Source organism: Eumetopias jubatus, unplaced genomic scaffold (genome assembly GCF_037043125.1).
Source record: "Eumetopias jubatus isolate StellerSeaLion01/CBP00866 unplaced genomic scaffold, mEumJub1_p1.0 scaffold_4, whole genome shotgun sequence".
Taxonomy (NCBI): domain Eukaryota; kingdom Metazoa; phylum Chordata; class Mammalia; order Carnivora; family Otariidae; genus Eumetopias; species Eumetopias jubatus.
Window position 1 is genome coordinate 36,705,615 of NW_028274810.1, and position 25,389 is coordinate 36,731,003.

The 25,389-nt window shown below is 36.7% G+C and overlaps 1 protein-coding gene across 1 annotated transcript; it reads right to left on the reverse strand.

The window, feature by feature from the left end:
- Positions 1 to 169: 169 nt before the first annotated feature.
- On the reverse strand, positions 170 to 24,668 carry RPF1 (ribosome production factor 1 homolog). The gene is made up of 9 exons (XM_028102457.2): positions 24,423 to 24,668; positions 22,799 to 22,855; positions 21,006 to 21,086; positions 9,824 to 9,919; positions 9,093 to 9,246; positions 1,958 to 2,040; positions 1,362 to 1,543; positions 1,055 to 1,181; positions 170 to 402 (listed from the first exon to the last, which is right to left on the reverse strand). Exons 1-9 carry the CDS (start codon positions 24,648 to 24,650, stop codon positions 361 to 363), a joined length of 1,050 nt encoding a protein of 349 aa, XP_027958258.2. The 5' UTR covers positions 24,651 to 24,668; the 3' UTR covers positions 170 to 360.
- Between the last annotated feature and the right edge of the window lie 721 nt (positions 24,669 to 25,389).

Genomic DNA, 25,389 nt, shown 5'->3' on the forward strand with positions numbered 1-25,389 from the left:
GATTAGGCTGGTAGAAAACCATTGATTGGGTTAGTATCTACCAAGGACTGTATTTTCTCTCCAGGCCACATGTTCCATGAAAGTACACGTGGAAAAGTTAGTTTGAATCTTGAGTCCAACTTATAAGTACCTAGAAATAAGAGAATTTTTAGGAAACTTAAACTGCAACTTCTAAATTCACCAAAATGACTTTTATTTGTATTTACTACATAGACGGTGAATGGTAATTCATGGCACTTGATACTTTGTCCAGACATGAAAAGGTTTATGAAACCAGTAAATGACATTTTGAAAAGGGTCTTCTGTCATAAATCCAGGATTGGCCTGTTTAGCACAATTCAGTACTATTCCTTCAGTATTTTATAAATGGAATTTTCTTCTACTTGTATCCATTTCCCGGGGCTGAAAATTAGGAAAAAAAAAAGTAAAACAATTTATAGGTAACAATGCTTTAAAAAAAAAAAAAAACCCTTCTGGGTCCATTTCAGAGTTCAGAGACTGCATAGTCTAGGTCTAATAAAGGTATTAGAAGTTTATTATATGTAGGTGTATATATACATATAAAATTTTGAAGTAAAAATACCTAAGTGAATTATTGCTTACTAGAAAAGAGACGGGTTTTAAAATATTGAAGTTTTCATTTGTGATTTAAAATGATCTACAAACTTTACAAAACCTCTATAGCAAAAGTTTTCAAACATAGAGCAGAATCGTAACACTGGCTTATAAATGGAGTGCTGGGCCCCACTCCCTAAGATGCTGATTTGGTAGGTCTGTGGGCCAACAATCTGCCTTCCTAACAGGTTCCTAGGTGATGCTGCTGGCCCACTTTGAGGACCACTGATCTTTAGGATAATTCAAATGAACCAGGGTTCATCACCAGAGCAAAATACCCTATTAGAGATTGGTTTTTTCAAGCTTATGTTTTTTTTTTCAAGCTTATGGAGGTCAGAAGCATAGCTTGAGATGTAAGCACTCTCAAAGCATAAAGTACATGGTTTCCTTCTCATTCCATTCTTTTAAAATGATCTAAATGGTTTTTGAAGGCACATACCTTATGGACCCATTCATACTCTCCATATTTAGAATCAAAGGTTCCTTTCTGAAGAGATCTTAATTTTAAGGTAAAACGTGGTCCAAGTTCCTGAATTCCCACTTTCTTTTCACTCTTGAATATGTACCTTCAAAGATAAAGAAGGGAAAACAGTCTGAATGAATCAAATGTAATTTCACGTGACAGAGTTCAAAAGATAAATTTCTCATCTACAATACTTGTCACAATACGTTAGAAAACATGTTTACATTGAAAATATATTTCATGATTTAAGTCAAAGTCTAAGGAGTTAAAGTACCTTCCTCACCTATGAAATCTGAAGAAGATATAGTCCCGTTGATTGTGGAATGTGGCAACTTGCCTCCCAATAAACTGAGGATTATGGGGAAAGAGAGATGCAAACATACGTCCAACAGAATGACCCAGTCTCGTCGTAAAGTTATTCAAAATTATTTCAGGTATGTGTTCTGTAGGGTCCTTGCCTCTTCTCTGGAAAAATGATGAAAAATATCACAATAAGGAATTAATCTATATCCTGATACTGTGAGTTTAAGAATTTATGTGACAAACTGAAAAATTTTAAACGTATCTTTCTTAATGACAAACTACCACAGATGACTTATCAATCCCATTAAATAAAATACATCTAAAATTATTTTAACATGCAGTTGACTGTACCAGAAAGTCCTACTAGAAAAGTAACCTGTTTCATAGTAATGAAGGCTATTGCCTGTCTGCCATAACTCAATTACAATCTCATAAGAAAACTGCCAGTAGATGAAACTTGCTTTAAACAGAAGGACCAATGCCATTATAAAAGCAATTCAATCTGCAAGTCTACAGAGTTGACTAAGCATATACTGCAAGGAGACCAATACCAATCAAGGAATGAATAAAACTTACCTTAATTTCTTTACGCAAACGAACACTGCTCATCTTAAAATGAGCAGTTGGGCCATTTGGCAAGTGACTCAGAATTAATCCATCTGTTCATAAAGCTAAGAACACACTGAACGCTGTAATTTAAATCTTAAATTGTATAAATAACTGGGCCTCTGTATGTCCAAAGGCTTATAAAATTTGTAGCTAGGTGAATAGGTAGGTACATGTATGCCTCTGGGTTAACAGTTTCTTACCACACTCAAAACTAAAGCCCCGTGGGTGCCTGGGTGGCTCAGTTGTTAAGCATCTGCCTTTGGCTCAGGTCACGATCCCAGGGTCCTGGGATCGAGTCCCACATCGGGCTCCCTGCTCCGCAGGAAGCCTGCTTCTCCCTCTCCCACTCCCCCTGCTTGTGTTCCTGCTCTCGCTGTCTCTCTCTGTCAAATAAGATCTTTAAAAAAAAACAAAAACAAAAACTAAAGCCCCGTAAGAACCCAGTATTTCAAAAAAAGATTAACCTATAGTACTCCCACTTTTTCTCTTCACCATATGATAAATGACTCATCACCCACAAGAGGGTGTGTTGGGTATTCAACAAAACTAGGCAAAAGGAGCTTATGTCCACTACCCTAACAGTAGTAAGATGGGATTCTAGCATGATTTTAGCATTGCAAACAAAAAGTTTACCTCCATGTTCAGAGGCCTTATAACCCTAAAAATGCACTTTCATACATAAACACACTTGTGTGCATATTTTTTTATACATTTGTAGGGTTAGTATATGCTGTCAGCTTTGAATACTGTCCCATAAGACTAGAGACTCCTAAGCTCTCTTTTTGAAATCAAAGTTATTAGTGTTTCTCAAAAGACAAGCTCTTATTCTTGGGATTACTGTGCCACAAAGTAAAATCAACTAATTAATAACCAGGTTTTTACTGACTGTCTACCACAGAGACTCCCGGCAAACGTACTAAACTATAAATGAAATATATCTACAACTGGCAGGGTTAGCAGCCCAAGGGCTTTAAAAGTCTGGAACGCAGCTACCCATACAACATTCCTCAAGTCTTTGTGACACAACTTGATTCTTCCAAATATGGAAACTTAAAAGGTCAGAATCAGACTATTCCAAATTATCTGCACATGGTTTTACAAAACAAATGTTGCCATCTTTTTATAAAGGCATCAACATTCTCCCATTAGCCCATGGGTTATCTTCAACTTCCTCCTTCCCTTCCTTACCAAATCCTATTTACTGCTTTTACCCTCACATTAAGGACTTCCATAGCCTCCTCTTTACCCTTACTGCTATTCTCTTAGTTGAGGTCCTTGAGATTTTCCACCACATTAAAACAGTATCCTAGTTGGTCTGACCCCTTACCATTCCAAGTACATTTTCTAATAGACTGTAAATCAAGTTTATATGTAATAAGGTATGGGACGCAACTGTCATTTTATCTACCACAGTTTCTCACGCTAAGTGAAAAGCAAACTAGATACACCTTGAGTCTTGACAGCTGTAAGCTAATTTCAAACTACTCTCATGACTGCTCATCTACAAAACAAAGATATCAGTACAGCTCTCACGTGGCCCCAAATCACCTTTCTAATCTGTCTCCCTTGTGCCTATGTTTCTTAACTGGTAGGCACACAATCTCTTATACACCATACATATTAATGCTATTATGTATTTTTTGTTCATGCTATTTCAAATACCTGCATTTTGTAACTCATCCCTAAGACCCACTAATGAGTGCCTTTATGTTTGTTATTGTTTTATATATCCGGGTGCCCCCTTGTTGGGTGCATATTTACAATTGTTAGATCTTGTTCAATTGTCCCCTATATTATGATAGTGTTCTTCTGCATCTCGTTAGTCTTTGAAGTCTAGTTTGTAAGTCTGATATAAGCACTGATACCCCAGCTTTTTTTTTACATCCATTTTGCTTCTCCATCCCCTCACTTTCAATTGGCATGTATCTTTAGTTTAAAATGGGTCTCTTGTAGGCAGCATATAGATGGGTCTTCTCTATCCATTCTGATTGGAGCGTTTAGTCCATTTACATTCAGAGTAATTACTGACAGATATGTATTTAGTGCCATTTTATTACTTGTTTTGTCATTGTTTCTGGAGATCTTTCTACTCTCAAGAGTCTCCTTTAATACTTCTTGCAGGACTGGTTCAGTGGTCACAAACTCCATTAGTTTTTGTTTGGGAAACTCTCTCTCCTTCTATTCTGAATGGTAGCCTTGCTGGATAGAACATTCTTGGCTGCAGATTTTTCCCATTCAGCCCTTTGAATACACCATACCACTGCCTTCTAGCTTGCCAAGTTTGTTGAGAAATCTGCAGCTAGCCTTTTGGGTCTTCTCTTGTAAGTTGGGGACTTCCTTTTGTCTTACTGGGTTTTTTTTAAGATTTTTTTTATCACTATATTTTGACATTTTAACTACAACGTATCTTGGTGATGGCCTGTTTTTGTTGATTTTGATGGGAGTTCTCTGTGCCTCCTGGATGTGGATGTCTATTCCCTTCCCCAGATTAGGGAAGTTTTCAACTATTATTTCCTCAAATTTTCTGCCCCCTTTTCTCTCTTCTTCTGGCACTCTTATGAGTATTGTTATGTTTGATGGAGTCACTGAATTCCCTAAATCTGTTCTCATGTTCCATAATTCTTTTGTTCAGCTTATTTTCCGTTCTTGTCTTCTATATCACTTACTCATTCCTCTGCTTCTTCTAGCCTTGTGTTCACTGTATCTAGCCTGTTTCCAATCTCAGTCATTGCATTTTTCGGTTCTTTTAACTCTTTTATCTCTGTGGTAAGGGCCTCCCTGAAATCTCTTTTCTCAAGCCCAACGAATATCCTTGATTGTTGCTTTAAATTCTCCAGCAGACATGTTACTTATATCTGTTTTGCTTAGATCTCTGGCTGTGACATTATCTTGTTCTTTCATTCGGGATAAATTTTTCCATCTGGCATTCTGTCAAAGTCTCTGCTTTCTTTTGTGTTAGAAAAGCTCGTTATGTTTCCTGCTCCAAACAGTAATGGCTTTAGGAAGTAGAGGTCCTATACGGCCCAGGGCCTGGCACTTTAGGAAGTGTCCCTGGTGTGTGCTGTGTGTGCTCTACCTTGTGTTCTGGCTGTTCTGTCCTTCAGGCCAGCTGTCTGCAGAGGCTCTCCTGGCCTGCAGTGGGCAGTGTTTGGTCCTCGGCCAGAATCTGGTGAGTTTTAACTAGGTGTGCTCTGATCTGTTTGTTAAATGAGACCTGATACTACTTCCACTAGATCTGAAGCCCTGCAGAACTCTTTGGTCAGGAGACATGGTGCTGGTCTTCTGGGGAAGGGGCTCGCCGTGCTAGGACTGAGGCAAGCTTGACCAAGAAGGGCAGTACTGTTGAGGCCTACTTCAAATGCCACCTCTTTTTACACAGTTAAAATTAAGCTTTAAATCTCAGCTGTCACTGTTACTTAACTTTAGCACCTGTCACTTATTTGACTTATAATCATGTAAATGACTTTCTTCCCAACTAATCTGTTAACTCTTGGAAGACAGATTTGTTTCTAATAAATACTAGTGCCTACCACATAGCAGATAATCAGTGTTATTTGAATTCTTTCCTACTTCTCAAAAATTCACCACAGGTTCAATTTCATGAGGTATAACCAAAAGTATTTCTGGATCATTTGCACACTGGAAAAAACCATGAAATCTCAGGATGCTAAGAAGGTAAAGATAATTTCTTCCAACATAAATCAAGACTTGACTCCTTCCTAGAACATTCCCACTAAATTGTGGCTTCTGTCAAAAGAAAACTACAAAATCCAAAATTATCAGTTCCTAAGTACCTGCAATGTACAAAAAGCTTTACTACTTATGTTATTGATAATTCCTAACATAAACCATGAAGAATAGGAGTCATTATCCCTATTTCAGTAACAAGGAAAAGAGGTTGAGAAGGGTTAGGCAGATTAGCCCAAATTTCAGAGCTAGGTGGCAGATCTTACTAGGTGGGATTACACCTGTGCACAAGCCCTAATGCATAGAGGCATTCTGTTATGAAGACTGAGGTAAAACTGACTTTCAGTACCCAAAGGCCAAGAATGCAAAACAGCCTACAAGCCGCCAAAAGTACAGCACAAAGACTTACCTAGCTCAAATTTCCATTTAAAAATACTGAATAGAGGACATAGGTCTCTCCAGAAAAAACTTCCATGCTTCCCCCTATATCATTTATTAACATGCCTACAACAGACCAGGCGTTAAGCCGCGGAAATATAATACATTTCATGTGGTCTTTGTGGGAACCCTAAAGATTTAGCTATTTTTTCTTACTTTAAAATAGGAGAAAACCGAGTAGCTAAGAAACTTGACAAAAATTACAAAAGCAGCAAGTAATGAAGTGTATTTGACATCACATCTGCCTGACCCAAAGCCACTATACTACAGTTTACATAACTGACAAAGCTCTTTTCTAGAGGAAATCAAGGTTATATCTCCATAAATTTCCACCATTTGGCACTACTCTTTTACAGCAGCCCTTCCAGTATCTTGTCATGCCCCCATATTCTAATTTCCCACAGGCCGAATATCCTCAATTCTTTCAACTTTTCTCCAAGTGTCACCATTAGGAATCGTGACTTACTATTTGTAAGCCCATGTTAAGTCTCTAGGAATCACACTGCCATTCCTATTATGTGCCTACAAATTATTCTCCCTTTAATTATTCTACATGTTTTTTCTGGATCATGGCAAATACTAACTGGCAGTCCTCTCCCCCTCCTCCTTCCATTTGCCTGTCTCATATCTTCCTCAGAGTTAGCAAAGTCTCATTTACAAGTTTGTGCAGATATTCTTTGAAGCCAGGATATCTGACCTTATTCAGAGTTTCTAGGCCTTATCTTAAAATCTTTTTAACCAAGATGGACTTCCAATGCCCCTTATCAATGTCCTTATTAGTCTTAAAGACCATTCTCTGTTAAGAGAACACAAAAGCAATTTAGGAGGTCTGCTTTCCTAGCTTCTTCCACCAACACTTTGCCATCAACTGCATTAGTACATATCAATTAGAAAAGAAAATGAAGTACCTTTGAAATTATAAAAATCAACATTCAGGGGCACCTGGGTGGCTCAGTCAGTTAAGCATCTGCCTGTGGCTCAGGTCATGATCCCAGCGTCCTGGGATCAAGCCCCACGTCAGGCTCCCACTGGAGCCTGCTTCTCCCTCTCCTTCCCGCTTGTGCTCTCTCTCACTATCTCTGTCACTATCTCCCTCTCTCAAATAAATAAAATCTAAAAAAAAAAAAATCAACATCCAGGCAGGATTATACTTATAAAAATTCTATTCATTAGGACTTTTAAAAACTACACAATTCTATACTCAAAACCTACAATCATGGGACACCTAACACATGCATATGTATGTATGCATATATATATTTATGTATATAGGAATATAATCTCACACTTGGGTTAATTAGTCTAGTTATTTCCTTAATATAAATCTGGTCTATGTACTGATGGTACCTTAATGATCTGAAGGTGTCCAATACGGTAATCAGAAAAATATTAATATACTTTGGGTAAAAAGACAATACAATTTTATAAGGAAAAGAGAACATAAGTCTAAAGGCAATAGATGGTATAAGTGAAACTTACGAACCTATATAAAATACCTCAACTAAAACAAGGATACAATGTTTATTGAATTGATGAATGCCTGCTAGCAGCCTTAAAACGGTAATAATTTTTTAACTGCCAAAAATAAGAGAGGAACACAGACCCTGCCACTTTATTTTGAGAGACAGTTTTAAAGAAAGCAGAAACTACATTAAAAACATCTCTTCTGGAATAGTTACGTATTCAAGAGATTTTAGTTATTTTGGTACATTAACCCACAATCCAAGCCAAATTATAATATGGCCAACAAAACATCACATTAGAAAGCTAGTTTTAGCCTATTTTAGTCTCTGGAAAGCAACCTGTACAAGTGGATAATGTCTTTAACTTATACTGAAAATAATAAGGCCCTAAAAGTTATTTAGGTTTTTAAAACATAGCTTTTAAACTATTATTAAAAAAAAAAAAAAAAGGCAGTGTTCATTGATTTAAAAAAAAATGTTATTCTGGCAGCAGCAAAGTCCTATCCCTATTTTTTATGAATCCTTAATAATTTTAATAATTTGACCCATTCAAATGATCATCTTCAAAATTAATGAGCTCACAGGGGAGCCTGGGTGGCTAACTCTTAATTTTTGCTCAGGTCATGATCTCAGGATCCTGGGGTTGAGCCCCACTGCCTCTGCTCCTTCCCCTGCTTCATGTGCTCTCTAAAAATAAATAAATCTTTAAAAAAATTAAATTACATTAATGAGCTCATAGGCACCATTCAATAAATAAGTAAAACAGCAGCAACAACAAAAACAAACCTAGGCATCTTTATGTGCTCTTTCATCTCCAAACAGGAAAAAAAATACCTTGGTTTCATGTGACACAGTCACCTCAGATCTGAGACTCACAGAAAAAAGGATAGAGTATTCTTGGCATCTGAAACAGTAGCAAATACATAATACGGGCTCAAACATCTACCTCAAAAATGTACTCCTGTGATACCACCCCTGGTAACATAAAATCTAGCCATATCTAACTACCTGCAGATCCCCAGCTGGGTCAGCTCCATCATGCCTCTGCCTTTACAAATAGTATATCTGCACTGGGCACTCTTCTTCCACCTTATTCACCTCATTTACCCATATTCACCTTGACTGAGCTTAAGCATATTTTCTGTCAAGTCCTTCCTCCCTGATATCCCCAGGACAGATTTTACCAGAGTGTGCAGTGTATTTCTCTAATTGTACTATCCACTCTCCATTTTTGTTAGTTTGCTTATCTATTTTCTCCTACTAGATTATGAACTCCCTGAAGCTCTTGTTCATCTCTGCATCTTTTACTAAGGATTAAAGTAATGTCTTGCCTGTAGCATTTACTTGATGAATATTTGCTACATGAAAAGTTCATAGAATCTTAGATTCATAATTTTCTAGCTTAAAAAATTATGTTCTTAAAGTTATAGAAAACATTTCCTTATTCTTTCAAATATATTTTAAAAGGGGGCTGAAGGTGAGACAGGAAAACTTCTTTAATAAAGAAAGGATACTTGGTGTTTTACGATCTTCATTAATAACAATCAGATCTGTGAAATCTCTTGAAATGCACTGTGGAATAATTTTTTTCAGAGCCAGTCCTCTTCTGTAATAAACATGTGAGTTTGGTATAACTGTGGAGAGCTGTTCACAGAGTCGTACTGTTCTCTGCAAAACAAAATAACAGAAATCCTAGAAGGTGAAAAGGAATCAGTCTTATGTGGAATACATTTATAAAGAAAAAAGCAATGATTAATATAAGTGTTATTAATAAAGGGCAAGGGTAGGGAAAGAATGATATCTGAACAGTATTTAATCCTTTATCAAAGGCTGATCATCCTAAAGCAGTGGTTCTCAAATGGGGGTGATTATGCCCCACTGGAGGACACTTGGCAAAAATAGTTCTAACTGGTGGTAGTGGTAGGGGTGGTGGGTAGTGGTATCTAGTGGGCAGAGGCCAGGCATGCTCCTAAACATCCTATGATGAACAGGACTATCCCCATGATAAAAAATGATGCAGCCCAGAATGCTAATAGTGCTGAGGCTGATAAACTCTATCCTGAAAAATCATGCTTAGAGAAGCTGTATCACATCACAGTATTAATTTTATTTAGCTTATTCACAGGTATTATCTATGGCAATTACTAATAATTTAACTCAGATCTTCTGAAAGGAGTTCTTTTAAATAGTCTAAGTAATGTAAGAAAATTAAGAATTCAATAACTATACTGATTGATATGTTTACCCCATGAGGTCTATCTGATGTTGTGATGAGAATCTTGGGAGAAGTTTGTCTGTTGAAGTAAGAAGCAAATTCATCTGTAGTTTCATCATAAGCAACCTGTGAACAGAAAAAAATATAATCTTATATCAAACAAATACTCTACTAGGCCAAAATTTTAAAAGTAGCTCCAGCAGGATTCAATGACACTGACTACCTTCCTAGCTGATAGGGGATTTAAAGAAAGCCAAGAAGGACTTATATCAATGGCAACATGAATAGGCTGAGTGATTTTCTATTTGCAGAATACAAGTATAAAACTGGAAAAAATTGTCAAAAAACAATTTCAAGACACAAACTGAGCTGTGTTTATTCTTTTGAAGATTAAAGATTATTTATTTATTTAGAGAGAGAGAGAGAAGAGTGTGTGAGCAGGGGGAGGGGCAGAGGAAGAGGGAGACAATCTCAAGCAGACTCCGTGCTGAGTGCAGAACCCAACACAGGACTCGATCTCACGACCCTGAGATCATGACCTGACCTGAAATCAAAAGTTGGGTGCTTAACCAAATGAACCACTTAGGCGCCCTGAGCTGTGTTCATTTTTGAAAAATGGCTAGGGCTAGGGGCAAGGACATCAGGAATCTTGCTTAGAACTATTCCATTTCTTCCATCAACATGGCTGTGAAAATAGTAACTTTATCAACTTTAGGTCTGATGGTAGGCAAGAACCAGCAATCTTGAATCTAAGGGTGGTGGACTGGATTGGGGAGAGGTGGATTTGAAAACCATTGCTTTGCTAGTCCAAGGTTACTAGGCCAGTTCAGGGTAGGTGTGGACCAACCAGAAATATAAAGGAGAGCTAAGGAAGTGAAAGAGCCATAGAGGGGCTGAGATAATCTCCACAAATCCCTGGCTGACAGCCGAACTACACATGGGAGCGTTCTAAGAAACCAATTCACATGAAAGGCGAAAGAGACTTGAGAACCGGCTGCAACTTTGAATGCAATCCTCAACCCACACCCAGCTCAGTTGATAGAAGTTGAGAGGCTCAAGGTACCTCAACACAATCTCTACCCAAATCACTGGCTTACCATTAAGCCATACAAACAAAGAGATGATCTCTAGGGAGGGGTTAAAAATAACAATAAAAAAACAAGGAGAGACACACATTGCTGATAAAGGAAATTCAACTTTTAATGTTTGTGGGCCCTGCTCCTGGGCTCCCAAGGAAGCGAACTTTTACCAAGGTTAGCATGACTTCACCAAACTTCAAAGCATGGGCTCTATTTCTGACCCAAACACACACTGTATATCTACTTTGTTAACAAATAACTTTCCAGAAGAACACTTTAAACTAAAGATGAGTAAAAATCTCCCTAAATTCCACTCCCATACCTCCAAAGCCTGCAACCTTGCACATACTAAAAGCATAAGATAAAGTTTGTAATTTTCTGAAATGTCCTTTGTCATGATGCTTTGTAACTCTTGATGTAACAAAAAACATACATAACCCTGTATTAGATGTTCCTTCTCCAGAGTACTCTCTTCTTTGTCAAGACTGTATCCTGACCAGCTGTCCTCAACTGGGCTTGGCTGCTTGCTTTCCTTTCTCTCTCTCTCTTTTTTTTTTAGAAATTCTAAAAGATTTGTTCATTTTGCATCGACAGTGCTACTGATGGGGAGACATATTCATTACACAGTTTAAATCTAGGCAAGTTACTAGAACAAAAAAAATCAATAACTCAGAAAATAAAACAGTCCAGAACTACCGTAATATGTTGTCTAAAATGTCCAGCTTTCGGCCAAAAAATTAGGTATTTAGTATGACCTATAATCAGGAAAAAAGCAGCCAATAAAAACTGTCTCTGACTGGGCCTAGATGTTGAATTTAGTGAAAATTTCAAAGTAGCATAATAAATCTATTCAAGAAATTAAGAGAAAAGAGGAGCTTAATGTGGATCTAAGATGGTAAAAGAATCAATGAATTTGAAATTGGATTAATAAATATCCAATCTGAAGAACAGAGAAAACAATCATCAAAAAAAGAGTAAACTGAAGAAACTTAGGACAATGTTAACCATTTCAATAGTGTGTGAAAAGGAAGTCTCTGGGGCACCTGGGTGGCTCAGTCCATTAAGCGTCTGCCTTCGGCTCAGGTCATGATCCCAGGGTCCTGGGATCAAGCCCCACACTGGGCTCCCTGCTCATCGGGGAACCTGCTTCTCCCTCTCCCTCTCCCCCTGATCCTTCTCTCTCTCTCTAATAAATAAATAAATAAATCTTAAAAAAAAAAAAAAAGGAACTCTTTGAAGGAAAGAGAATGTAGAAAAAAGTATTTGAAGAAATAATGGGTGAAAAATTCTTAACATACAGCTACAAGCTCAACAAACCCCAAATAGGATAAAAAGAACAATAACCTAAACACATCTAAGTCAAACTGCTAAGAGCCAAAAACAGAACATTTTGAAAGAAATAAGAAAAATCATGTGTAGGTGAACAACTATTAAAATGGCTGATGTCTCATCAGAAATTATGAAGGTCAAAATGTAATGGAATATGTTCCAAATACTAAAAGAAAAAAAAAAGTCAACCAAGAATTTTGTAATTTGCAAAATTCTTTCAAAACTGAAGGTAAAATAAGCGTATTTTCAAATAAACAAAAATGAGGTAATTAGCTATTAGATCTGTTATAAAATCAAAAACATAAGGAGATTCTACAGGCTGAAAGAAAATGACAGCAGATGGTAACTCGGATCCAAGGAAAAGAAAGAACAGCACTATAAATGGTAAATACAAAGGTAACCACAAAAGACTGTGTGTGTGTGTACACTCTTAATTTTTTTTTTAATGAGATTATTTAAAGCAGAAATTATAACACTGCATTTATAACATAGGCAGATGTTGTATATATGACAACACCATAAACAACAGTGGAGGAAACAAAGCTACACTGGTATAAACCTGCTATACTTTACCAGCATCACGTCTATATTTACTTGAAGTAGATTGTGATAAATAAAGAAGTATGCTGTAATTCCTAGAGAAACTGGTAAAAGAACCCTAAATATATAATTCAAAAGATTAAGAGGAATTAAAATAGCATACTAAAAAATATTTTTTAATATAAAAGAAAGCAGTCAAGGAGAAACAATAAAAATAAAGATATAAAATATGTTAAAAAAAGCAAAATGGCAGATATAAATATAACTACATCAATAATTAACATTAAACACTAATTGTCAGACTGAATGAAAGAGCAATATCCAACCATATGCTGTCTGTAAGTGACATTTTAAATTCAAAGATACAAACTGGTTAAAAGTAAAAGCATGAAAAAAGATATACCATGTGAACAGTAACCATAAGAGAATTTAGATGGCTATGTGTACATGCAACAAAATAGACATTAAGAAAAGAAATGCTGCAGTGAACAATTTAAGGGACGGGACAATAAGGGACACTGGATTACGAGTCAGTACATTAGGAAGATACAGTAATTGTAAGCGGACACATACCTGAAGAAAAGTAAAAACAAAAAAAAAATTAAAAATAGGTATGTACCTATACCTCAATATCATAAAAGCCATCGATGAAAAACCTACAGCAAATATCATTCTCAACGGGGAAAAGCTGAGGGCTTTTCCCCTAAGGTCAGGAACGCGGCAGGGATGTCCACTCTCACCACTGCTATTCAACATAGTATTAGAAGTCCTAGCCACAGCAATCAGACAACAAAAAGAAATCAAAGGCATCCAAATCCGCAAAGAGGAAGTCAAACTCTCACTCTTTGCAGATGATATGATACTGTGTGTGCAAAACCCAAAAGACTCCACCCCAAAATTGCTAGAACTCATACAGGAATTCAGTAAAGTAGCAGGATATAAAATCAATGCACAGAAATCAGTGGCATTCCTATACACCAACAACAAGACAGGAGAGAGACAAATCAAGGAGTTGATCCCATTTACAATTGCACCCAAAACCATAAGATACCTAGGAATAAATTTAACCAAAGAGGCAAAGGATCTGTACTCAGAAAACTATAAAATACTCATGAAAGAAATTGAAGAAGACACAAAGAAATGGAAAAACGTTCCATGCTCATGGATTGGAAGAACAAACATTGTGAAGATGTCAATGCTACCTAGAGCAATCTACACATTCAATGCAATCCCCATCAAAATACCATCCACCTTTTTCAAAGAAATGGAACAAATAATCCTAAAATTTGTATGGAACCAGAAGAGACCCCGAATAGCCAGAGGAATATTGAAAAAGAAAAGCAAAGCTGGTGGCACCACAATTCCGGACTTCCAGCTCTATTACAAAGTTGTCATCATTAAGACAGTATGGTACTGGCACAAAAACAGACACATAGATCAATGAAACAGAAGAGAGAGCCCAGAAATGGACCCTCAACTCTATGGTCAACTAATCTTTGACAAAGCAGGAAAGAATGTCCAATGGAAAAAAGACAGTCTCTTCAACAAATGGTGTTGGGAAAATTGGACAGCCACATGCAGAAGAATGAAACTGGACCATTTCCTTACACTACACACAAAAATAGACTCCAAATGGTTGAAAGACCTAAATGTGAGACAGGAGTCCATCAAAATCCTAAAGGAGAACACAGGCAGCAACCTCTTCGACCTCAGCCACAGCAACTTCTTCCTAGAAACATCGCCAAAGGCAAGGGAAGTCAGGGCAAAAATGAACTACTGGGATGTCATCAAGATAAAAAGCTTTTGCACAGCAAAAGAAACAGTCCACAAAACCAAAAGACAACCAACAGAATGGGAGAAAATATTTGCAAATGACATATCAGATAAAGGGCTAGTATCCAAAATCTATAAAGAACTTATCCAACTCAACACCCAAAGAACAAATGATCCAATCAAGAAATGGGCAGAAGACATGAACAGACATTTTTCCAAAGAAGACATCCAAATGGCCAACAGACACATGAAAAAGTGCTCAACATCGCTCGGCATCAGGGAAATCCAAATCAAAACCTCAATGAGATACCACCTCACACCCGTCAGAATGGCTAAAATTAACAAGTCCGGAAACGACAGATGTTGGCGGGGATGTGGAGAAAGGGGAACCCTCCTACACTGTTGGTGGGAATGCAAGCTGGTGCAACCACTCTGGAAAACAGTATGGAGGTTTCTCAAACAGTTGAAAATAGAGCTACCATACGATCCAGCAATTGCACTACTGGGTATTTACCACAAAGATACAAATGTAGGGATCCGAAGGGGTACGTGCACCCCAATGTTTATAGCAGCAATGTCCACAATACCAAACTGTGGAAAGAGCCAAGATGTCCATCGACAGATGAATGGATAAAGAAGATGTGGTGTATATACACAATGGAATATTATGCAGCCATCAAAAGGAATGAGAGCTTGCCATTTGCAACGACGTGGATGGAACTGGAGGGTGTTATGCTGAGTGAAGTAAGTCAATCAGAGAAAGACATGTATCATATGACCTCACTGATATGAGGAATTCTTAATCTCAGGAAACAAACTGAGGGTTGCTGGAGTGGTGGGGGGTGGGAGGGATTGGGTGGCTGGGTGACAGACATTGGGGAGGGTATGTGCTACGGTGAGCACTGTGAATTGTACAAGACTGATGAATCACGGATCTGTACTTCTGAAACAAATAATGCAATATATGTTAAGAAAAAAAAAAAGAAGAAGATAGCAGGAGGGGAAGAATGAAGTGGAGTTAAGTCGGAGGGGGAGATGAACCATGAGAGACGATGGACTCTGAAAAACAGAGGGTTCTAGAGGGGAGGGGGGTGGGGGGATGGGTTAGCCTGGTGATGGGTATTAAAGAGGGCACATTCTGCGTGGAGCACTGGGTGTTATGCACAAACAATGAATCATGGAACACATCAAAAACTAATGATGTAATGTATGGTGATTAACATAGCAATAAAAAATTATTAAAAAAAAATAGGTATGTACCTAACAAAAGAACCCCCAAAAAGACATGAAGCAAAACTGAAAGGAATGGAAGAAATGAATAATTCGAAAATTATAATTAGAGATTTCAATATTCCTCTTTCAGTAACTGATAGAATTAGAAATTCAGCAAGTATATAGAAAATCTGAACCCCACAATCAACCAACTTAAAACAACTCTCTTAACAATCTACTTCAAAACAGCAGAACATACATGTTTTCCAAAGGAACACAGAACATTCTCTAGAATAGATCTTGCCCTAGAACACAGAACAGTCTCTTTACTTGAAAAGGACTAAAATCAAACAGAGTATGTTCCAGAACCACAATAAAATTGGATTAGAAATCAACAGCAGAAATATATCTGGGAAATCCTCAAGTATTTGGAAATTGAGCAACACACTTCTTGATAATCAATGAACCAAAGAAGAAATCCCAAGAGAAATTAGAAAATATCTTGAACAGAATGAAAATGAAAACACAACAAACATATCAAAATGTATGGGCTGTGGCTACCGCAGTGCTTAGGAGGAAAACCATAGCTTTATGTGATTATATTAAAAAGAAAGAAAAGTGTAAAACTAGTAATGTAAGATTCCATTTTAAGAAACTAGAAAAAGAAGAATAAATGAAATCTTAGGTAAGTAGAAGAAAAGAAATACAAGGATCAGGGGAAAAACTAATGAAATAAAATACACCAAGCAAAACAAAACAAAAGCAAAACCAAAAACATGAAATTACAAGAAGAAATCAACAAATCTTTCATTATAAGAGATACTAAGATTTGAACAATAAGGAAGGACACACATCTTAAAGCTTGGGGGATATACCAAAAGTGGTACTTAGAGGGAATTTTGTGGCCTTAATTGCTCATTATAGAAAGGAAGTTGAAAAATAAGTTAATCAAATAAAAAGAATAAACTCAAGAGAGTAATAGGAAATAAATGATAAAGATAAGGTGAGATATAAATAAATTAGAAAACAAAGTTTCAAATAGGGATGATCAAAAAAGTAGTTTGAAAAGAGTTAACAAAACATTTTATCTCTGGTGAAAAGCCCAAATAGATAATATTAGGAATGGAAAGGAACATTACTGCAGTCTCCCTTATATACACAGATACACATATTCCAAAGTTCTGACAAACCAAAACAATGTGTAAAAGATAAAACATCTTAATTAAATTGAATTTATCCCAAGAATGCAAAAGAGATTTAACATGAGAGAATCTATTTCATTTCCTACATTAATACAATAAAGGAGAAAAACTGCATACTCATCTCAATATTTGCAGAAAAAGTATCTGGTAACATTTTACATTCATTCATGATAAAACAAACAACCCCGCCAGCAAGAAAAGAATAAATGGATTTTCTTAACTCATAAGGAGAATCTACCATTAAAGATAAACATTAATGATGACATGTTAGAAGGATTCTCTTTAAAATTAGGAACATGGCACAGATAACACTATTGCCGTTTCTATTTATTTGACATGCTGGAGGTTCTAGTCAGCACAAAAGAAATAAATTATTAATGGACTGAAAGTTATTTGCAGAAATGATTAGCTAAACATGAAATGAAAACAATATTTAAACAAATTATTAGAAACGAATTTAGGTAAACTACTGTTTAGAAGATCACAATCCAAAAATCAATGGCATTTTTATAAATCAGCAAATAAAACAATTTTCAGAGATGTGATTTACACTAATAAAAAACACAAGATACACAGCAATAGCTCTAACAAAATTTATGTATAAAACTTGCATGAAGAAAACTATATTCATTGAAATGCATTTTCAGTAAGAAGACCTATCTAAAAAAAGCAATATATAAATGGAACCCCTAAGTTATCTGCTCTAATACAATTTATAATTTTATATGGCAGATGAAAGTTTCAGAGAGAACGTTCCTGAAGAGAGAGATTAAAGGATAGGGGCAGAGAGGGGCATTCTGCTCTAACAGATACCAAAACTTACCATGAAGATAAATAATTAAGAAAATAAAGAAGTCATACAGCAACAAACTGACCAATAGTCCAGAAAAAGGCCAAGTATATATGGATACTTGATTTATGACAAGGCATTATAATTCAGTGGGAAAGGTTGTACTATTGCAAAAATGGTGCTGGGGAAACTGGTTACATATGGTGGGGGTAGGAAAAGGGGCAGGGGAAGAAAGAAAGAAACTGGTTTTCTTTCTCCTGCCAAACAAAAAAAATTGATTCCTGGTGATTATGTACATAAATGTGAAAATCAACTCTTCAATTTTTTTAGGAAAAAAAATATGAGAACATATGATCACAGGATAAAGATTTCTTAAATATGACCAAAAAAACAAAAATTAACATAAGTATTAAAAAACTTTAAACTCAACTATATTAAGGACTTTTATTCACCAAAAGACAACACAGAAAAAGTAAAAAGAGCATCCACAAATTGGAAGATACTTAATAAAAGATTAGTATCCAAAATATAAAAAGAAGTTCTACAAATCAGTAAAATATACTATAGGATAAAAAACTGGGCAAAAGACATGAGCTTGCATAACTTTAGCAAAAACAGTGCATACATGAAAAAGATGCTCAACCACATTAGGAGTAAGGGAAACGCAAACTCAAACCACAATGAGATAGTCCTTTATACTAGGCAAAGTCCTGGTCAGAATGTAGAAGTATTGGTCAGAATGTAGATGACCAGAAATACTGCCCTTATTCTATGCAAGTGAAAAATGATACCACTACTTTGGAAAACATTTTGGCACCACCATGTAAAGTTGAACATTTACACACCTCATGACCCAACAATTCTCCCCCAGGTAAATATTTAGGAAATTTTTACATATATGTAGCCTCTAAATACCTATGATTTCCAATTTATCTCCAGCCAAGACCTCTTCCGTATCTCTTCAATGACAATTCCATCCTTCTATCCTTCTAACTGCTCAGGCTAAAAACCTCAATACCATCTTTGAATCCTCTTTCTCTCATATCCCATTTCCAATCTATCAAGAAATTCTAGTGGCTCTAATTTCAAAATATACACCTGGGGAAAAAACCCGAATCAAATTGATTCTCAACACACACTGTAACCACTGTAGCCCAATAGCCCAAGTCATCATCATCATAATCTCTTTCTTGGATTACTGCAGTAGCTTCCTAAGTATCTATTTGCCTCTCTAATTACATTCTCAGACAGCAACCAATTACTATTAAAAACTAAGTGTGATCATATCATTCCTCTGTACAAAACCATCCAATGGCTCATTTCACTAAGTATAAAAGCCTAAGTCCTCACGATGGGCAACAAAGCCACTGCTCTGGCCTCTGCTCTTCCCAATACTTTCCCTGGCACCTCTTCTATAACCCTCTCTCTTGCTCACTATATTTCAGCATACTGGCTTCCTTGCTGTTCTTCAAAAACATACTAAACATGCTCCTCCTGCCTTAGAGCTTTTGCATTAACTGTTTATGCACTAGTTTTTACACTGGCCATCCCTTGGAAACAAGTGGGGCAGAACTGCAAGGAGGCCAATTTCTTTACATCCAAAAATGGCTAATTTCTTTACATCCTTCAAGTCTTTGCTAAAATGTCATCTTCTCAATGAAGCCTACTCTGACCATCATTATATAGAATTGCAACCCTAACCAACAGAATGGGCAATAGACATGAACAAACAACTGATTAAAAAGAAAAGTACATAAACTGAACATAATCATGAGCAATTATGAAACTCATATTAAGTGACATTCCACAAAATACCTGGACATTAAAAGCAAAGAAAGTCCGAGGAACTGTTCCAAATCGAGGGAGGTTAAAGTCATTATAATGGAATAAAATGCATGAGCTGGATTTTTCTTTTGCTAAAAATGACGCCATTTGGACAACTGTAGACATCTGAGTAAGATGTCTAGACTAGATAATAATCAATGTTAATTCTGTGATTTTGATAACTATACCCTGTGTTTAAGAAAAACACACTTGTTTATAAGTAAAATACACTATATTATATAGGAGTAAACAGGCTTCATGGCTGCCATTTACTCTCAAGCATTGCAGACAGAATACAAAAGAAAAACATGTGTGGTACAATTTAGTATTTAGGAAATCTAGGTGAAGGGCATATATGAATTCCCACTTTTCTATTAAGTCTGAAATTATGTCAAACTAAATAAAACGTATATACACACATACTCCTATATATATATAAAATTGCAAACTCTCTCTACCTCAGGTAGTCCTAAATCTACTTTACCCAATTTTTTTTATGATTTATTTTAGGAGGAGAGAGAGAGAGCAGGCGCATGCAGGAGGAGAGGAAGAAAGAAAATCTCAAACAGACTCCCCGTGGAGCACAGTCTGAGTTGGGGCTCAGAGTCTGAGTTGGGGCTCGATCTCAACCCTGAGATCATGACATGAGCCAGAATCAAGCTGGGACGCATAAATGACTGAGCCACCCAGGCCCCCTCTTTCACTCCCCCAACACATAATTTATTTTATTATGTTCACTGTTTGTCTCTCTCCCTAGAATGTAAGTTCCAGGTGGGCTGATATTTTGTGTGTATATATGGCAGAGTGTTTGGTGCACTAGTGGGTTCCAAGTCCCTAAAACAGATCCCAATACATGGCAGGCAATCAAACATTTGCTGGAAGATTGACAGACTGATTGAATGAATGACTATATCAGGAAATGTTAAAGACTGTCACTAACAGTACTGTTCGAGATCAAATATAACCAAAACCAAATCTGCTATACAAAAAAAAAAGTTTAAAAATGCTGATTCTCTCACTGTACTGTTGCCAACTATTCAAAAGGAAAATGTGAAAAGTGACAAGTGGATATTATCTTGAAGCCAAGAGTTTTATGAGGACACAGGAAATACCACCAAATGTTATCCTTAAATCAAAATGTCTAATACTACAAAAATCTATAGTATGAGGAATAATTTTCGAATGATATTAAAAACAGAAGCACTACATAAGATACTAAATGACAAAAAGTTTACCTAGACATAAAATAGCATACATTTCTAGAAAATAAGTAATCCCACTGCCCTTTTCTAGAATATTTGAGAAATTCAATTATGAAATAATCTATAGCAAATAATATGCCAACATTATAGCTGAATCAGTCCATTATACAACTTCACCAGCCAGTACTTTAAGTATCAATATATGAACAAATGATTTAGCAAATGTGGCCATCCAAATTTATTTAAGACTTGTAACATTACCTCTTCATCATTAGGGTCTACTACAGTTTCATCATATACTCTCTGGTTGTCAATGGTCTTTGGTATAGGCTTTGGTGGAGCCTAAATAAAAGCAAAAAAGATTAAGTTTTAGAAACAATTTACATTAATAATTTTGCATTCTGATTGCGGAAGAGTAACAGAAATTTACAAATAATCCAAAAACTAAATCTGTTCCTCACTTCCACTGCTACATTAATCCTAATAATAATACCGAGTAAGAGGTTTTTAACACTGAGCAGAAACATAAACATCCCAGAAGAATTGCTAACTGAATGAAATGACTTAAAACCATACAGAAGTAGCTGAAAGAAGAAAGTGGAATTAAAATAATTATCTGCTAAGTTTATTAAACAGAATGAAAAAAATTACAGTTGACCCTAAAACAACATAGATTTGAACTGTGCAGGCCCTCTTACATGCGAATTTTTTACAGTGCAAGACTATAAATGTATTTTCTTATAATTTTCTGAATAATATTTTCTTTTCTCTAGCTTATTTTATAGTAAGCATACAGTATATAGTAAACATAACATATAAAATATGTGTTAATTGATTATTTACATTATCATTAAGACTTCAGATGAATAGTAGGGTATTCATAGTTAAGTTTTTGGGACTTTCAACTGTGCAGGAGTGGAGATGGTCTGCAACCCAACTGACATGCTGTTCAAAGGTTGGCTGTACAAAGGTATATCTACCTTTCCAATACTTCCAGAAAGCTATTCAGAAATAAGTAACAAAAGCTACAAATCTAATCTTCTGAGCTAGTAATTCTAGTTTGAGGCATTTATGGTAAGGAATGAAAGGGAGGAACAATATATAAACAAATATGCAGTGTCACTATTATTGGTGGAAATGAACAGCAAATAGGGCATATATCCAACATAAGAGGGTAATGACTACGACACTTTAACATAATGGAATACTGTTAGAATTGGCAACATACATTCTCAGCTTAGACCAAAAAGCTGTGTAAATGAAATGCTAAGGAGCAGGAACACAGAATTGTAAGCCTACACTGACTAAAACAAATTCAAAACATATGTATGCTACCAGAGATATGAAGAAGTATGAACTGATAAACTAGGATTTTATTTTTTATTATTCTATGAAACAAATATTAAGTTTTAAAAGTAATTTCTTAAAGGAGGCAGTTCTAGGAAGTCATCTTTCAGTCCAAAAAACAAGAATGGTGAAATTTCCAAATGGTGATTGGCATATTTGCTGTAATTGACTGATTACTGAGAAAATTAAGAGACTAATGTTACTTGATAGGATTCTGCAAGTCAAAACAGTCTAATACTGGCAAGTCTGGCAAGGCCTAGACTGGGGAGCTTCCCCATTCCCAAAGTCAGGAAGATGAGTTTCTGTCTCTCAAACACATAAAATTAAGTAAAATAAGCACGATGAAGCAGACACACCATTTATATGAAATTTTGAAAAAAATGCAAAACACCACTATTGTCTTCATTGTTTAGGGACACAAAAAAAGAAGTGCATGGGAACAAAACATGACAATTTCATAAGTGGTTATCTTTGGAAGGGAAAGCAATCAGGAAGAAGCATCCAAAAGACTTTGAATATTATTTGCTAAACGCACTGTTTCTAAGCTGAGTGAAGAATAGAAAGGGGTTTGTTATACTATTTATTTTCACATCTTTTATACACTGGGAATATTTTATAATAAATTTAAAAGAAAATGATACAACATAAATATCTGGAAGCATTCCTCAATATAAGACAAAAAGCAGATGGCTAAAAATTTTATTTACCTTATCACCAAGAGCTTCTCTCTCTTTCTTAAGTTTTTTCTTAATTGCCAACTTTTCCTAAAAAGTTTAAAGCAAAGAACAATATTGAGAAACCACCAGTTATATGACAAACACATACAGAAACTCTACATTACTAATGCTATGAATACTTAAACTGAGCAATCTTTGTAATGTATTAAACATCCTGACACAGATTTTCATACCTAAGTTAATGTAAACCAAATAAGCTGGCCAATCAATAAAAAATAAAGATCTTGGGGCGCCTGGGTGGCTCAGTTGGTTAAGCGACTGCCTTCGGCTCAGGTCATGATCCTGGAGTCCTGGGATGGAGTCCCGCATCGGGCTCCCTGCTCAACAGGGAGTCTGCTTCTCCCTCTGACCTTCCCCCGTCTCATGCTCTCTCTCGCTATCTCATTCTCTCTCTCAAATAAATAAATAAATAAAATCTTTAAAAAAAAAAAGTCTCAATTTAAGTAAAAATGTAAAATGTATACTTAAAACAAGTTTTTGTTTTATTTTGCATTCCTAACAAGTTGCGTTCTAAAGAAAACCATGGCTATGCTGCTTGTTTCTTTTGGAAAGTACTAAAAATTTAATGAAAATGGGAGATATGTTTTCAGATTGCTTCCAATGAACCACCATTAGTTTTCCATAAATCTTATAATCAAAATATGCTTTTAAAATTATTAAGAACTTGCAAGGTGAATTACAATTGTACTGTAAATCTGTACCTTCCGGAGATTTCTAAACAGAATGCTTAACACACAATACAAAGTACTCTCCCCCCCACCCCCCAGTGCCTATCTACCCTCCACCCATCAAGTTTTAGATTATGGTGTCAAGAAGTCAGAATTCTAGGAGACCCTTCCCGCAAACGCGCTCACCTAGAATGAGTTAGATTCTCTATGTACTCCAATAGCACTTTGGCGCTTATAATGAATAAGGCACAATCCACCGCCTCAAAAAATCTAGCATCTAGTAAGAGGAGACAGGCAAGTAAAAAGAATATTATGTGTGTAACTTTTATGACGTACAAGAATAAACAAATGCTTGCTTCCAATTTCAATTTAGCCACAAATAAGCACTGTGACCTTGAGCTTTATCTCCTCATATTTATCTCCTAGAACAGGCTGAAGGGAACGTTGTAAATACAATTACTAGAAACTTCACAGAATTAATTTCGGTAAGAGTTGCTGTCTAGGAATCAGAGAAGCATCACTTTGGGTTTATGCAGGGCCGTTTTACAGATTCTAGGAATCAGCCAAAGTTAGATGGAGTAGGCGAAGCACAGAGATGGAAGAATTTCGCCATCCAGGTCAGCTGGGGTATTTTCACTGCTAGGAGAGCGGTACTTCTCGCTTTCATTCTCAGAGGGGGTACCTAGAAAGGGGCTAGAAAGGAAGAGAAACCTTGACGCTCAGGTAAAAAGCTGAACCTAGAGAAAGTCTCCCAAACAGTGTGAGGGGACCAGGACACAAAAACATCATTCTCACTCGTCTAGATTAATTACCGTCTCCGGGACGCGAGGCAAGAGCGACCACGCAAGCGCTATTCCCCGCCCCACTGCCACACGCGCGCAAGAATGACGCGGCGCATGCGCCCTGCCGCCTCCGCCCCGTCCTACCTTACGCTGCTGCTGTTTCCACCGCGTGAACATTAAGTGTCGCCGTTGTTTGTTCTTAATTTCCGAAATGCTGAAGCCCGGGGGGAAGGCAGCCGCTTTCGGGAGTTGGACCCCGCTTTCCGGCGCCCCATCCTCAGCGGCTGCAGCCTCCTGAGGTTCTTCGGCGGTCGCTTTCCGTTTCAGGCCTTTCTTTCCTCGGCTACCGCTCTTATCCCCGACTTTCGCCATGGTGTTTGCTTCTAGGCGTCTGTACGGAAACGGAAATAGCTCCCCCTGTGACTCCCTTACTTAATCTTTTACTTCCGGGGTCAGGAAGTTCTTAAAGAAAAAGGTGGACTAGTACTTTGTGATCTTTAGCCATTTAAGAAGGTGGCGGAATTTAGGGGCGCCTGGGTGGCTCAGTCGTTAAGGGTCTGCCTTCAGCTCAGGCCATGATCCCGGAATTCCAGGATCGAGCCACTCATTCGTTCCCTGCTCAACGGGGAGCCGGCTTCCCTCTCTGCTCCTCCCCCTGCTCATTCTCTCTCGCTCTGTCTCTCAAATAAAATAAAATCTTAAATAAATAAAAAGAAATGGTGAAATTTAGCTTTGAGAAAAGTTTAGGGGGTTTGCCCAGCTGTATGAATACTGAAATGATGAGTTTGTTAGAATCCTTTATTGAGCATCTACTATGGGCCAAGCCCTCAAAATACTGGAACAAAACAGTCTTTGCTGTATAAAGTTTATGTCCTACTGGAAGAAGACGTGAAATGAGCACACAAACAGTGTGGTGAGCTAGAAAGTAACACATGGCATGGAGAAAATAGAATAGGATTAAGGAAGATGAGAGGGTAAAGGGGCCGGTTGCACCTTTTAAATAGGATTGTCAGAGTAGCCTTCATTGAAAAAGTTAAATTAAGCAGAGATTTGAAAGAGGTAATGGGTAAACTATGCAGTTATTTGAGGGAAGAGCTGCTCATCTGAGTAA

Bases quoted from the DNA above. Each gene is read 5' to 3' on its own strand.
- RPF1 (XM_028102457.2), bottom strand. From the start codon at position 24,650: ATGGCGAAAGTCGGGGATAAGAGCGGTAGCCGAGGAAAGAAAGGCCTG. The intron at 9,247-9,823 runs GTAAACATATCA...TTTGTTTTGCAG, and splicing joins CATCAGATAGACCTCATGGG to AGAACAGTACGACTCTGTGA. The intron at 1,182-1,361 runs GTGAGGAAGGTA...TTATCTTTGAAG, and splicing joins ATCTTCTTCAGATTTCATAG to GTACATATTCAAGAGTGAAA.